A 17,277-nucleotide genomic window follows, 5' to 3' on the forward strand; every position below is an offset into this window, starting at 1 on the left:
TTTACTTGGTGATTTTAATGTTCACAACTCCAGCTGGCTTCCGTTTTCTAGTCACACCGACCCAGCTGGTCAAGATGCTGAGGCTTTTGCAATTACTAATGACCTAGCACAGATTGTTCATTTACCTACAAGAATACCGGACAATCCTAATCATACAGCCAATACGCTTGATCTTTTTCTCACAATCAACCCTTCTAAGTACACGGTCGAATTGAGAAGTCCTTTAGGCACTTCAGATCACAACTTGGTGATTGTCTCTTCTCCAATGGAACCTTTATCTCATGGCTATTCCCAACCTCGTGTTGTTTGGCATCACAAGAATGCAAAATGGGATGACCTGCGAGACTTCTTTTCTTATTTTCCTTGGTCGGATTACTGTTTCAAAACTTCTGATGTCAATGTTTGCTCAGATCGTATCAGTGAAATTATTCTTTCAGGAATGGAATCCTTTATCCCAAACTCCACTATAAAATCTCGTCCTTTATCTAAACCTTGGTTTTCCAATAAATGTGCTAAGGCTGTTCAAGAGAAGAATGTTGCATATCGTAATTGGCTTGTTTCTAATTCTTCAGTTTCATTTTCTGCCTACACCAAAGCTCACAACAATTGTAAAGCAGTTATTAATCAGTCCAAACTAGAGTTTGAACAGGCTAAAAGTAGAAAACTTGCTTCTTACCCTAATGGTAGCCGAGCATTCTGGTCTCTTGCCAAAGCTATTGGCTGCAACTTTTGCCCATCTCTGCTCCCACCTCTGTCCAAATCAGATGGTTCTGTTGTCACTTCAGCCAAGGATAAAGCTGACCTGCTAGCATCCCATTTTTCTTCCAGCTCATGTATTAATGATCTTGGTAAAACACCTCCCACCATTCTCAACACGCTCCATTCAATGCCTCCTGTGGTCTTCTGTCAAAAGGATATCAGAAGGATTTTGATGAATCTTGATGCTAAGAAAGCTCCAGGTCCTGATAGTATTTCTCCACTTGTTCTCAAAACCAGTGCTCCTGAACTTACTCCTATTCTTTGCCGCCTTTTTTCACTTTCTTATTCCAAAGATGTTTTTCCTTCTGCTTGGAAATTTGCTCATATCCAGCCAGTTCCTAAAAAGGGTGACAAATCCCTCCCATCCAATTATCGTCCCATTGCAATTACTTCTACTCTTTCTAAAGTAATGGAGAAATCAATTAACTGCCAACTCTTAAACTACCTAGAAACCTTCCGTCTGATCAGTGATCGCCAGTATGGATTCCGTCAGTGTCGATCCACTGGTGATATGCTGGCTTATGTTATCCATTTATGGACTAATTCAATGGAAAGGTTCGGCGAAACACAAGTAGTTGCTCTTGACATCTCAAAGGCTTTTGATCGTGTTTGACATAAAGGTCTTCTAAACAAGCTTCCATCTTATGGTTTGCCAACTGTTTTTAGTAATTGGTTATCCAGTTTTCTCTCTGATCGCTCACTGAGGGTGATGGTAGATGGCTCTCTGTCTTCTAACTTCCTCACTAATGCCGGTGTCCCCCAAGGTTCAGTTCTTTCCCCCACTCTTTTCCTTTTGTATATTAATGACCTTCTTCCATTGACTGGAAATCCTATCCATAGTTTTGCCGATAATAGCACATTGCATTCCACTTTCCATTTTGAGAAACCTTGTCCTGCTCAATCAGCTTCAACTTCTCGAAAATCTGCTACCAATTCCTTGAATGCCGATCTTCAGGTAATTCTCCAGTGGGGCAAAGACAACTTAGTTGATTTCAACCCTTCTAAAACTCAGTCTTGTCTTATATCTCGCAAAAAGGATTCTTCTGCTCCTATGCTTATCTTTAGTGACACTCCGATTTCTAGGCAAAATGATATATCTTTTTTGGGGATTACCCTGACTTCTAATCTCTCTTGACACAAATATTGCTTCCTCTGCATCTAAAAAACTTGGTTTTCTCTTTCGCTCTCGGCGTTACTTTTTTTCCAAACAGCTGCTCACTCTGTATAAATCGCAAATCCACCCTGCCATGGAATATTGTTCCCACATCTGGGGTGGTGCCCCCAAAACCTCTCTCGGGCTTCTTGATTCCATTCAGAAGAGGGCAGTTAGGTTAATTAATGATTCATCTCTAATAGAGTCTCTCCACTCGCTTTCTCATAGACGTACTGTTTCTGCTGCATGCCTCTTCTACAGATACTTCCATCGGCACTGTTCTTCTGAATTGGCTTCTATAATTCCCGCTCTCTCTTTCAAAAGAGTCCGAACACGTGTCGTCACCAGCCAACATCCATTTACTGTCCAACTTCAAACCCACAGAACCAACTTTTCATCTTCCTCATTTATTCATTCAACTGCCGTTTTCTGGAACAACCTTCCTTCATACGTATTTCCTGAAAATTACAATCTACAGAAGTTCAAGTCCAATGTTAACAAATATCTTCTTTCATCTTCTCAACCTCCAACCCAAGCACGGTACTAAGTACTATAAGTTCTAATACCTCTCGTGTTTGGGGTTCACATAAAAAAAAAAAAAAAAAAGTCTCCCTTGGCAAGCGATGAACCATCGTGTTGACTGAAACAGGCACATTGATCACTTTTTTTTTTTTTCTTTCAAAACCTATAATACTTAGTACCGTGCATGGGTTAGTTGAAGGAGAAGTATGGGAGATGCCGGAATTTGACCTAGAATGCTGTATTGTCGATATGCATGTCTCAGTTGCCTTATTTGAAGGAACTGTAAGCAAGGAGGAATAAGTCTCTCTGTCACTAGATCCAACTTCGTTAAATGCGATGGAATTTCTGGTAGACAAAGCCGTTTCACTTAGATAGCGCTGGAATGGTGTTGTTCTTAAGTGATCATCTGCAACTATTACACATAAGGATCCCGTCGACGTGAATATATGGAAATGCAGTGTGTATCAATGATGCATCTTTAGCAGCTGGTTTCTTTGTGTCATTTTCGAACTGTAGACAATTGCAAATGTAGCATACAGACCACAAATCATTTTTCATAAATATCCTTTCAACTCTCAGTGCACATTCTTATGTAAATAGTAGTCAGTTAAGGGGGACACACGGACTAATAGATTAACAGTAGACACTGGCAGAGGTGAAAGTGATTCTTGAACTGCTTCTATTGGAATGAGCAGCAGCCTGGAAAACAAGATGCAGGGAATTTCAGAGACTGCTGGGAGTCATTACGGTACAAGTAAACACATGGGTTGTGTTAGGGTAGTTAAGAATAGAAACAGGTGCGTGTATACTTTGCGTATACACCAATACTAGGAATTGGGTAAATAAATTTGAGGTGTTGGTCAAAACATCAAAGGCAGATATTGTTGGGATATCAGAGACTTCATGTCACACAGATATAAGGAATGCAGAACTGGAATTTGGGGAGTACAATGCGTACAGGAAGGATAGGAAGGAAGGAAGGAGGGGTTATGCTATTAGTGGTGAGGTTATGCTATTAGGTTATACTATTAAGGAGGTGATTATCCCCTTATATAAGGCAATGGTCAGGCCACACCTTAAGTACTGTATACAGGTCTGGAGGCCTCATTTTAAGAAGGATGTAGAGCTGTTGGAACGAGTACAGAGAAGGGCAACAAGATTAGTGAATGGAACGAAGGGTTGCTCTTACGAAGAAAGGCTTAAGTTTTGCAGATTACAGTGTCTGAAAACTAGGCTACTGTGAGGTGATCTGATTGAGGTGTACAAAGCCTTGAATAGTTTGAACATGCTCAATGCTGATGGGATTCTTCCTCTTGCTCAGAATGATCATCTGAGAGGGCATAAATTCAAAATGAGGAAAGACAGTTGTAGGATAGATGTGTGGAAGTTTGCCTTTAGCCAGTGGGTAGTTGATTGGTGGAACAGGCTTCCATCTTTTGTTGTGGAAGTTGATAGTCTAAATAAATTTAAGGCTGAGCTGGACAGGTATTTGGAACGAACGGAGGGGTGAAATGGGTGCAGGTTTTTTTTTTTTTTTTTTTTGGCTGATGCTGCATAAGCTTGCTTTCTTGCATCGTATGCCTATGCTAATGCTAAAGGTAAAGGAGTTTGATCATTTAAACTCATCTGCTCCACAGTTGGAGAAATGTTCCATTGTACATAATTAATACTCATTTCGGGGTCATCATTGTTAGTTGGAGCAGCATTACGCACTTATTGCTATCTCGATCTTTATTTTTTTAGGTTGGTTTGTTCGATACTCTCGACAACACTACATATGACTTCAGCATCATTGAGCATTAAGGATATAACAGTGTGGCATTCATTTCACTGCTCAGAAAATTGTTGACTTGAAAACAGCTATGGTGGCACCTAACAATGAAATGTAATAAAAATGTGGATTGCAACAATACAAGTATTTGTATTGTTGCAATCATACTATCCAACAAATGGATACAATCAAATGGTTAATTAGGCTTGGATTTCGCTAACCTCTTCCAAACGTTGCTTCAGTAGATTAAGTGTAGTGGGTATGTGTGTAAAACAATAAAATCATTCATACTAAATATTTCGGACTGAAGTATGATGCTAGTGTCACTAACATAGATTTAGTAGACCAATAATGGGCATAAGCATAAAACTTTACATTGTTTGTGACTTCGGTTCTAACTTTGTTCAATTTTTAAAACTATTCTGATTTTTGTCAAAGATGTTTTCACATAAAACACCTTTTGTCCTTACAGGGTACACACACACGGGTTTTTTTATTATGATTTGTATCAATATTAGTTTTAATGGCAGTATAATTGTAATGCTTATATCTTTATCTGTATTTTATGGTAAAGCTAATTTAATATATATGTTTTTTTCCTATTGTGGTGATTGAAACATTTAGGATATGCTGTATCCCACATACATATTGGATCTTATGACCCTCTGTTGGTCTCAGCAGCCGAAAGACCGCCCTTCTGCTAGTCAAATAGTTTCAATAGCCACAGCACCAGAGTTTACTCATCTTCTTGATGTTGTATCTTTGCATGACCAAATGGCAGTTCTTAGTGCCGCAGTGACAAATGTACCAACAACTGATGGACAAGGTAATCTCTCTCTCTCTCTCTCTCTCTCTCTCTCTCTCTCTCTCTCTCTCTCTCTCTCTCTCTCTCTCTCTCTCTCTCTCACATAACAATACTGCTATTCCTCCCAAAATTCAGTGCTGGCTTATCTATCAGTTAGGAGCACTCTCTTGTGAATGATTTTCCAAGCACTGCTTAGAATATGTTTTATGTGTGTGTGTGTGCTTTTTCTGTTTCCAGTAGGTTATTCTCAGTATGATGATTTATTTCTAGTATGTAGATGCCCATCTCAGTAGTTCTGTATCGATATAAGAATGATATAAATGCAATTTAGTAGTCTATGTAATCCTGTAGGAGTATAGGTTAATATTTGAAGTGTTTTTATTAAATCCATAAGCTATAAATTTGTTAGATAGTATGAATCAGAGCTGTACTACTCGATATGTTCTACGTTGATAATAATATTAGTAAAATAATAAGAGGAGTTTACCTCAATATAGTACATAAAACACTTCCGTATGATACCCTCCAGAAATTAAAACGGAAAAAACGAAAAAATCGACAACTTACCAGTATATTAGATTAAAATATAAATAATTAAATAATCAATTTAACACAATTTAAAACAATTAAAAATCAAATAAACGCAATTAAAAGAATCTAACGAAAATATTCAAAACGATTTTCCTTCCTGAAGCTGACAACGCTTTTCAACCGTATGTCATGATCACAGGAATGAAAATTACCGAATCGGGTTAAACCTGATACTTAAATAGAGATTATTTGTCTTTGCGCATGCGCGTAAAGGTCCACGCATCGGAGATCAAATATGGCCGCCGAACATTAACAGAATTCTCGTGTAATTTAATTTCAACGGTTTCTGCAATTAATAGTCATGTATAGTTACGTTGAACGTTAAGTATTTTGGCCTTGTTAAATAAAAAAGTGTTTTTCGTTAATGGCATGAAAGGCTATTTCTGACGCTGCTGAACGAGAAACACGAACTGAGGCTTCATGTTGATTTACACGAATATTAAGCGAAAATCGGGTCGAACCTTGGTAAGACGAGTCGCAATCACCGCAAGATATGTTGTATACCAGATCATTAATTTGTGTTGCGAACGCTGAAAGAACCAAGCGATTGTTCAGTATAGTGTGTAACTTCCGTATTGGCCTACCTACAATTTTAAATTCGGTATCTTTAAAGAATCTGTTGAGGTGTTTGTGCCACTGTTCAACATATGGGACAGAAAAAAGTATTTTTTGATATTACTATTGTTGATTGGTGTAGTATTTTGTATCCTATGCTTAGCTTGTACCCTAATTTGGTTTATTGCGGTAATGGAATAACCCCTGTTTAAGAATCTGCTAGTTAATATTTGTATTTCTGAGTCCAAAGCAGATTCCGTCGTTGAATATTTATAGGCATTAAGAAATTGATTAAAGATAATCGATCTTTTGTAGGTGAACGGGTGAGAGCTATTATAATGTAGAAGCATACCGGTGTTTGTAGGTTTTCGATAGATGCTAAATTGTATTTTATTCGAGTCCCGGGTAAGTGTGAAATTTAGAAAGTTTAATGACTTTGTATCCGTATCCTCCCTTTCCAATGTAAATTTGAGTCTAGAATGAATATTATTAAACGAATGTAAAATGTCTTGGATAGTACTACTATCGGTAATAACTAGAACATCGTCTGAATACCTCCCATAGTATGTGATACGGGTTCAAAGAGGTGTCAAATGTATCCGCTCAATCGTTGAGAGATAGATCTCTGACATTAAGCCACTCAAGCTCAAACCCATTGGTAATCCAAAAATTTGTTTGTACACCTTGTCTCGAAAGGTGATGTAGTTAGCCTCAACTAAAAGTTTAATTAAGTGAAAAATTTCCTTAATAGGTAGCTTCGTATAATTAATCGGTGTTGAGTTTTTATTTAACATATCCCAAATAATATCTAATGTGTATTCAACGTTTACATTCGTATATAATGAGGTAACATCTAGTGAGAATAAATTTTCATTGTCGCCGAGTAATGTACCGGTAAGTTGTCGATTTTTTCGTTTTTTCCGTTTTAATTTCTGGAGGGTATCATACGGAAGTGTTCTATGTACTATATTGAGCTATAAATTTATAGAAATGCAAATGCAATTTCATAATTTAACTATGTCATATAGCAAAAACACAGTAAAATAGTAACTTAAAATAGTATAGTAAATACTGCTGCTGAATAATCTGATATAGTGTAGCATTATTACACTTGTATCCCTTACCTTAATGTGGTATTCTTAAATTAAATTTAGACTTAGAATCATTCTGCACACTAGAGCAGTAAAGCAAAGGTTTCAATCCAGCAGGAATGCTTTTGCTCAGGAGAGAACTGCCAATGGCAATTCTCTTACTAATCAGGAACTGGATACAAACAGTAATTTTGACATGATATATTTAAATTTCAGTAAAGCTTTTGACACTTTACTCCTATGGATAAAGAGATAGTTGGGTGGCACAAGACAGGCTGATTATAAATGGGCACTGCTCTTATGGGACTAATATTATTAGTGGAATCCTTCAAGGTTCAGTACTGGGCCACTTACTGTTTTCAGTATTTATTAATGATATTGCTGAAGGCATATCAAGCTTATTGTCTAAGTTAGCAGAGGACAGAAGTGGCAGTTAAGGTTTAAGATTGATAAATGTAACATACTGCATATGAGCATTTTTTCGCTTTATTCATTTGTTGATTGGTGGACCCCAGGGTTTCCCCCATTAGCCGCAGTTTAGCATCATGTGGAGATAACAGAGTAACTATGTAACTACACAAAATTATCTACAGAACAATCAACAATATCTGTAGTTCTGTATACAATTTCTAACAGGTTAACACTCATAAAATGCAAGAAGGATCATCTTAAGTAAACAACTTAACTAGCCAGTAGAATGGCTAAAATATATTTAAATACATCTTCAGGTCGAACACAAGGTAGAGCAAGAAGTTAAAAATAGAGTATATTACTCAAATCTCAATAACAACTTTATCGCAACACTCTCAGTGTGATTAGACACCAGAACATCAAATCTAATTAAACATAACTGTCAAATACATTATAAAAGCATATACAGCACTATTAATTAGTTTAAGTATGCAAATATCACACTCAAACCTTACAAGAAAAGCATAAGGCTACAGTAATAATAACAGTGACATTACCAGCAGAATAATTTACTAAACCAAAGAATGATTGACCTTAGGATTAAGTGACAGCAGAGGAACTACATCAACCTCCAACTAATATCCAGGAATTTAAAATTGAATCTTCACAGTCGACTTGCAACTTCCAGAAGTGAAAGTTTGCAAATAAAAGACTCACTTATGTCTTCCAGAATGAAAGTTCATAAGAAACCAGACATTAATGATTATACATATTTGACACTTAATCCAGTAAGGGCATAAGCTCTAGACCAACCAAACAGTATATACACTATACAACTATACATTAAGTCCAGCTCTCAGGGACCAATAACAATTACAAATACACCATATTCCTGTGGTTTCCAACAAGGCAAAAGTTCACAAGCACGAGTTTCCCAAGCAGTAAGTTAAAACCAAAACTCTCTTCTTTTGAAATCTCTGCCAGCAAAAGAGTTTAAGATGATAAAAACATTTTCCGATTGCACCAAGGCCCTTTTCACAGCCGGGGAAAAGTTTGGAACTGATGACTCCAGTTCAGTACTAAGACCACAATAAGATGGACAATCAAAGAGAACGTGGTCAGCAAATTCAACAGCTCCACAAAGACAAAGGGGAGTGTCAGAGAGACCAAATTTAAACTTCTTATTTAAACTACCATGTTCTGTTAGAAGAAACATTCCATACAGACTCGGTGACATCCAGAATAGATCCTTTTTGAGAAACTCTTTCACTGCAGGAAAAAATTCTCTCGTTACAGAGCCGACTGAAGAAGAAGACCAGTTCTGTTGCCACAAGGAGACAAAATGAGTATGCAGTCTCTTCTTTTCACTATTTAAACTTTCCTCTAGGTTTAACTGAACACCACCAAAGGATAGAGGGATATTCCTTCTCAAATGAAAAAGAAGGTATCTGTATTGTATCTCGTACTGAATTGGGAGTTTTTCAAGTAGGACCTGTAAGGCAGCAGTGGACGTAGTTTTACAAGCCCGTGACATCAAAAGAAGAGCAGATCTTTGAGCCTGCTGCGGTTTATTAATAATCACAACTTTGTTAGCGTGAAACCCCCAAGTTCCAGCATCATAGGAAATAATTGCCAAGAAGATGCAGTTATAGTAGAGATGCAACGTGTGTCCTTTAATTTCCCAATCTCGTTTTGCAATCTGCCTTAGTTTTACTATCAGAACCTTACATTTATCTTTGACATACTTCACATGTGGTAGGAAACTTCGATGGTCATCCACTAGTATGCCCAAATATTTAACCGTAGAACTATAGTGAATTACATTTCCATTATATTTGATTGCAGGGGGATGATTAGATGCCAACCTTCCTTTCAGAAGCATCGGGAACGTTTTGGCAGACAAAATTTGAAGTTTATGAGCTAAGGTTCAGTTGGATAATTCCACTAATATCGAGTTTGCAGTGTCCTCCAATTGTTTTCTAGAATTTCCGCTGACCAAGATAGGTCGTCAGCATATGCTACCATTCGAACATTAGAGAAAGTTTTACTCAGCCATTTATCAAAAACTATGTTCCAACACAGGGGCTCAAGAATGGACCCCTGTGAGCAACCTCTGGCCCCTCTACTGAACTACCCCTCGAGAGTTGTTACCAGCCTCTGGTAACAACTGTCGAGGTCTCATTTAAGCCACAACTTACTTTGATGAGACGGTCAGAAAAGTAACTCCTGAAAGTACAGAATAAGGGCATAGAAACGTAGGCCTCTCAAGGACACTTTGCCACCAAAGAGTGTCAAAGGCCCCCTTGAAGTCCACAAAGAGACCCAGCAGGTATTTAGAGGATGTCTGGTCACAGTGTTTAAGCAATTTATGTATCAATATGCTCTGATGATGGTTCCGAAGCACTCTCTTGGGTTGAGTCAATAAATAAGATATTGGATGTCACCATACATCAAGATGATGGCTTAATTGTTAATACAGAACAGTCTACTATTATAGAGGAGAACTTGAATTATTCTGGCCCCTCTACTGAAAAACTGGCTAACGATCCTCTCTCCCCTACAGGCCAATAGCCTTGTTGCCTGTTATGGGAAAAGCCTTTGAAAAACTCATTGCCAGAAGACTTATTGCTACTTATTCGTCTAGAGGACTTTCTTCTTGTCAGTATCGGTTTGTGAAGGGACGTGGAACCAAAGATGCCAACAGAATACTATGACAAGGACACCTTCTAGCCCTCTGGAATTCTCTTCTGGTGGAACGAGTAAGCAACTTCAGATTTGTAAGTTGATCAGACCAATGGGACATGACAAGACTTCCGTTTCCTATAAGGAATGAATTCATCTCATGCCTGCAATATAGTACCCTGTACATAAGAAATTACTGTCCACAGGATGACAAGGCCTTTCCAACATGGGCGCATCAGTTCAAAGAAAGTTTTGGCTGAGGTTTTATGGTTGTAGCCGGTTTTTATTTTAATGGAAAATTTGATTTGCATAGAGTAGCTAAAAACATGAAAGTCAACTCAGTGTGTTACCAGACTGAAGTTCTTCAGCCATTGTTTGAACGTGAAAAACACATTGTGCAGTTCTGACGCTGAAAAGGTCTGGGCGTACCAGGATAATGCGTCCAGCCACGTGTCACGTTCCATCCGCACTTTTTTGCGAAGAATGGCAGCGGCAACAGGTATTCGTTCAATCCCATTTGAAGATAAACCTGTTAAATTACCTGACACCTCACCCATGGATTTTTGCACATTCGGACTTTTGAAAAGAGCTCACGGAAACAACCATCCCAGAACTGTTGAAGGTTTGAGGAAAGTCTGCCAGCAGGAAACTTGGGTCAAGATTGATTTGACTGTTTTGCAGCGCACTTTACTTCAATGGAAATTGCGATGCCATGAGCAGGGAAAACAAATAGAACACAACTAGTGGCGGCAGTATGGAATTTCATAGTTTTAAATGACTGTCAAAATCGTTATCAAAAGGCTGAATCAATCCTCTGTATAAGCTAATCTCTAATCAAGTCGCAAAGGAGGTTAGGCTGGCAAAGGCAGATTACAAGAAATCTTTGGCAAGGGGTGCAAAAGAAAAACAGCAGAGTTCTTTATTTATGTAAACTCTAGAAGCAAAGGAATGAATCAGATTGGTCTACTTGATATCGATGGTTCAACCTTTGATGATCCTGTTCAGATAGCTAGCAAACTGAATGAGTAGTAACGAATGGGCCTGGTGTACTGGGGTCCATGGTTTTTTTTTAATAACATACACGTATAAGTTATAAATCCAGTTTAATGTAAGAATACAAATATATACTAACAGTAGCTTTTGAGACGCGTGTCTCTTCATCAACTGACATTTAAATACAAAAATACAACCACGGACTGGTCAGTTTTGGCAAGCCGGATTGCTCTGTCATGTTCCGTAAGGCAATCTTGGAGACGCCTTACGGAATTAAACTGGATTTATAACTTATACGTGTATGTTATTAAAAAAAACTGAATGAGTATTTTGCATCTACATTTACACATGAGGAGTTATTCAGGGAGGGGAATGCCAGAGGTGTATTAAACTCTGGCAGTGAGCTATATGATTTTGTAATAACTAAGAGCAAAGTGGAACAGAAACTGTTGAAAATAAACAAAAGAAAGGCACCTGGGGTAGATGGGATCTATCCAGTTATATTAAAAGAAGCAGCAAAGGAAGTAAGCAAACCCTTAGCCATAATTATGAGAGCTTCTTTGGACTCAGGGGAGGTACCCATAGACTGGAGATGTGCACATGTAACCCCAGTTCACAAAGGACAACATAAGTAATTATAGACCTGTTAGTTTAACTTCTGTTCCGGAGAAATTAATGGAGGCATTGGGCAAAGAAGCACTGCAGGATCATCTAGACAAGAGTGCAGCAATAATTCATACACAGCATGGGTTTGTTAAGGGAAAGTCTTGTCTGATCAGTATGATTGGATACTATGATGTGGTCACAAAGGAACTGGATGCAAACAATTTTGATATCATATACTTGGATCTCAGGAAGGCTTTTGATACTGCTGCACAAATTGGAGCAGTGTGGCATTGGAGGCAAACTGCTGCTATGGATAAAGGGATGGTTGAGTGGGAGAAGACAGAGAGTGGTAATCAATGGACACTGCTCTTCGTGGACTAATGTTATTAGTGGATTCCCCCAGGGTTCATTGTTGGGTCCATTGTTGTTTTCTGTATTCATTAATGATATTGATGGTGGTATATCAGGCTTAATATATCTAAGTTTGCAGACGATACGAAGGTCAGTAGGGTTGTTAATGACACCAATGACAGTACGCTACTGCAACAGGATCTAGAAAAGTTGAGCAGAAGGGCTGAGAGGTGGCAACTGAAGTTTAACATTGACAAATGTAAAGTACTGCATATGGGTAGTGTTACCCCCCAGAGTAACATACCAACTTTGTGGTACTACAGAGATTACCACTCTCTGTCTTCTCCCACTCAGGGTGGTAAAGAATGAAAAGCACCTGAGGGTAATTCTGCATTCATATATGAAATTTTCTTTATAACCCATAAGTTTAACTACATACGTAGTGCAGCAGCATCATTTAGATTTTATCTCATATTGTGGCTACCTTCACAATGAGATACCAAGTATTGCACTACTTCAAATAAATAACTCATCTCTAGTAGAGGAGACTACTGTTATTTATTCTCAGTGGGCACCACCACCACCCAGATGCTTTTTTGGAGCTTGTTGGCTCACTCATCAGTGGGTGGGCAGGTGCCCTGGTAATGCAGACATGCCATCACGGTTGCGAAGTTAATTCCACAATATGAGAGATGCCGAACAGTGAAGATAATAATAATATTTTGAAGACTAATTTCTCAAGGCATAATACGTTATGAATTGAGATTAACTTTATAAAGTTATAAGCATTATAGCAAAGTAGCTTATGCACCATGAAACCCCCCATAAAGTTATAAAGTTAATCTCAACTCATAACATATTATGCCTAGAGCATTTAGTCTTCAAAATTAAATTGTCTGAACAGTGCAGGCAGTCTGCAAGAGTAGCTCATGGTGTCTTGCCAATGATATCCAGGAATTTTTCTAGTAGGGATAAGGAGCTGATTATCCCTTTGTATAAGGAAATAGTTAGACCACACCTTGATACAGGTCTGGAGGCTTCATTTTAAGAAGGATGTAGAATTGCTGGAATGAGTACAGAGAAGGGCAACAAGATTAGTGAATGGAACAAAGGGTTGCTCTTACGAAGAAAGGCTTAGGTTTTTCAAATTACAGTGTCTGGAGACTAGACACCTGTGAGGTGATCTGATTGAGGTGTATAATGCCTCGAATGGTTTGAGCACGCTCAGTGCTGATGGGATTCTTCCTCTTGTCTAGATTAATTGCCTGAGGAGACATAAATTCAAATTGAGGAAAGACAGTTGTAGAAAAGATGTGCAAAAATTTGCCTTTAGCCAGTGGGTGGTTGATTTCTGGAACAAACTTCCATCTGTTGTTGTAAATGTGGACAGCTTAAATAAATTCAAGGCAGAACTAGACAAACATTTGGAGTGACTTGATGGGTGAAATGGGAAGTAGTTTTTTTTTTGGGGCGATGCTGTATAAGCTTGCTTTCTTGCATCATATACCTCTACTAATGCTAATAATAATAACGTTCAGAGGTATCAAAAAAAGGGAAAAGAGATCGAAAAGGACATGATACTGTTTTGATATTATTTTTGAACCTTAATATTTTGTTCAAAACAATTATATCTAACTGGTTGAATTTAGAAGCAATGTTATGCAGTCTTCTTATAAAGCATTATTAATGCATTTTCAAAATATTATATGAAAATTATAGCAAATTCATACATTTTGTAGAATCAGTATTTAAATCCCATTTAATAATAATACTACTATGTAGAAATTATCAATAATTGAATACACATGTTTAAAATTTGCTTGCTTGTTTATTTATTTATTATTATTATTTTTTATTTTTTTCTGGTAACTCCAAAACACAAAAGATTATTTTAACATATAGAAGGCTACCATTTTGGTTTTAGAAGATAGAAGGTACTTGTTACATTGGACTTCAATTTCTATACACAGTAGAACTTCAATTATCAGTCAGCGTACGGGACCAAGACCATAATGGATAATCGAATAGACAGATAATAGAATATGCACATTAAAATCATTATACATATAATAGACCGGGTCATCTAACTTGTTTATTTCATTACATAATACATAAATTAATGAAATTTAATTAAATTTTAATTGTTGTTTAATTTTTACCTGGTCATCAAAAAATCATAGTACAGATACTACATACATACCTATTTCTAATATTTTGACTTACATTGGTCTAGTAATGACAAAAAATTTAAAAGAAAACATTATTACATACAGTACATACTAATGTCATTAAAGAAATTTAAAAGAAAATAATATTACATAATTAAATTTCTTTTCTAAAAAAGTCAGTCAATTTCTTTTGTTTCATTGCCCCTCAAGTCTTTTGGGAGGCAATGTTATCAATTTTATGGAAAAGTAACACCTGCATAGCATCTGCTTCTTCTTGTACCTTGAACCACTCAATGCACTTTGACAACATAATTTCATCTTCACAGTGGCTAATTATGTTTGTTGTCCCATCACCAGCAGCTTTTTCTTCTTCAGTTTCAGAATCACCCAAAATTGTCATCACTCTTTCCACAATTTCATTGTTGTCTAAAATTTCGCATCCGACATCTATTTTGTCCATATCCAGCCAATCATTTACTTCCCCCATTGAAATATTTTTAAAACCAGGAACATTCGAACATAACTGCAAAATTTCAGTTCAGTTTCTTTTGTAATCGTTTCTGTATCAGTTGAATATATTTCTGGCCACAACTTATTCCAGCTTCTTTGTATTGTTTGAATTGGAACGTCATTCCAGGCATCAGCGACATTGAAAATTGTATCTTTTATGTGTAGCTTTTCCAAAACTCTATCACATCTAATTTATTTTCTGCTGAAACAAATTTTTGAATGAACATTTTGCGATAACAACGTTATTATTGTTATTTGGGTTTTTTTAGGAGCATTAGCAACTAAGGCCATATTGCTCCGGGGATATGCGGTGGTCATTTCCTGACATTTCCGCATCCTCCATATTTGGTGGTCATGGGCTCGAACCCCGGTCTGATCAAGAAGTGTGTGCTACGCACTGCTGCTCCTGCCCACCTGGCTACGGAGGCGCCGCCTTTACTTAGATGATTGATTATTTCAATTTGTTGTGATAATCCTGATACTACTCACTTAAGTTTCTATGTCATTTCAATGGGTTTACTAAATAAAAAAATTATTAAACTATGAAACAAGAGGTTAAAGTACAAACGTATACAGTGAGTTGTAAACAAAGACTGGTGACACGTGGCACTAATATCACAGTGCATTATGGCATAGTAGGGTTAAGTGGCTATTAACAGAGACTGAGGGTAAATAGGGTGACAGACAATCAAAATTTTACTATATTGCAATTTTCAAGAAATACATCAGAAGGAAGGTTGTTCCAGGGAACAGAAGGGTTAAAGAAAGAGGAAGTAAGGTAGTTTGGTGAGAGTGAAGATGAACTGAAAATGGATATATAAATGATGAATTAAATGGGTACCTTACATCAGTCTTTATAGATGAAAATCCCTTTGCAGTGAAGAGAAACTATGCTAGTGAACCTGAGCAATGTAAAATGAGTGGTATATAAATTACAATGTAATAGCAAAACACTTGAAAGCCTAACAGCAAATAAGGGCCCTAGGGTAGTTGCATACACCCAATATTTTAAAGGAAGTGGCAAGGGTAAGCATTAAGCCATTAAATCTAATTATATGGGTAAATCTGATTATGTGGGCTTCAGCAGACTCAGGGTGAGCCTTGAATTGGTAAAGTGCTATATATTTCACCAATCCAATGAAGTGGGTAATTACAGATCATTCAGTTTGGTTTCGTTGGTTGAGAAAATCATGGAAACAGTGATTAAGAGTGAAATATAGATTCACACAGGAAATAGTTTTTCTACAGAACTCAACATGATCTTGTAGAGAGGAAAGTTTGTTTTATTAACCTTATACACTACAAGAGCTGTTCATTAAAAAATTATCATAACTTTTCATGAACAGCCATACTGTTTGCTATTTCTAGCTTAGCTGCTGAATTTAAGACCAAAACAAACTGCATCACATAGCAACTGTGTAGTTGATTCGTGCAGACCATGCGACTTTAGCAGTCAGTCAAGTTTATGCCTGTTCAGTTTTGCCTATGTATCGGTGATGGATGTGGCAGGTGAGGAAACAGTATGTTGCTCTCAAATTTTGTTTCCCTCTCAAGAAAACATCAGCTGAAGCATATGAAATGTGAAAAGAGGCTTGTGGTTAATCTACGCTACCATATAGCATAATTCACAGGTGGTTTAGAATGTTTAAAGACAAATGCGATTCAGTCACAAAAATTGGTGGTCCTGAAGCTCCAGTCATGCTGGAGCTTCAGGACCACCTTGCTTCAAACATTGCTTCTGTAATCATGAGCAAAGATCATTATGTAACAGTAAGACAAATAGCAGAGATGTTGGGAATATCAGTAGGAAGCAAGCATGGTATTCCCCATGGCCATTTGCATATGACACATGTTTATGCAGATTGGATTCCAAGACTATTCACACCTGAGCAACAGCAAGTTCACATGGAGGCTTGTCAACAGCTGCAATGTATAGTTACTGAAGATGGTGGGGTTTTGCACAATGTAATAATGGCAGATGAGATGGCTTCATTTTGAACCAGAGAATAAGCAACAAAGCTCTGTGGAAGTCTGTCATCACCAACACAAAAAAGAAAAAAAGCAAAACTTGTTGCTTCTACAGGAAAGATTATGGTCATCCTTTTTTTTTTTTTTTTTTTTTTGATATTCAAGGAATGGTTTACCAGCACGTTGTGCCACATCACACAACTGTTATTGCACACTTTGTGGGATCACATTTGTCACAAATGGCCACAACTGCACCCAGGTGGGTGGATGCTGCATCATGACAATGTGAGACCTCACATTGCTCATACTGTTATTGAGTACTTAGCCAGCATTAATGTCAA

General features: G+C 37.4%; 1 protein-coding gene across 1 annotated transcript in view; it reads left to right on the forward strand.

The window, feature by feature from the left end:
• The window catches only part of Lrrk (Leucine-rich repeat kinase), a 431,475-nt gene that overhangs the window by 352,637 nt on the left and 61,561 nt on the right, over positions 1-17,277 (forward strand). Inside the window, exon 28 of the mRNA XM_090380151.1 lies at positions 4,830-5,031. Within this exon, the coding sequence (XP_090236277.1) occupies positions 4,830-5,031 (202 nt within the window). The remainder of the gene's footprint in view (positions 1-4,829; positions 5,032-17,277) is intronic.

This window comes from Mastigoproctus giganteus, chromosome 8 (assembly GCF_048544385.1).
Source record: "Mastigoproctus giganteus isolate SK-2022 chromosome 8, ASM4854438v1, whole genome shotgun sequence".
Taxonomy (NCBI): Eukaryota; Metazoa; Arthropoda; class Arachnida; order Uropygi; family Thelyphonidae; genus Mastigoproctus; species Mastigoproctus giganteus.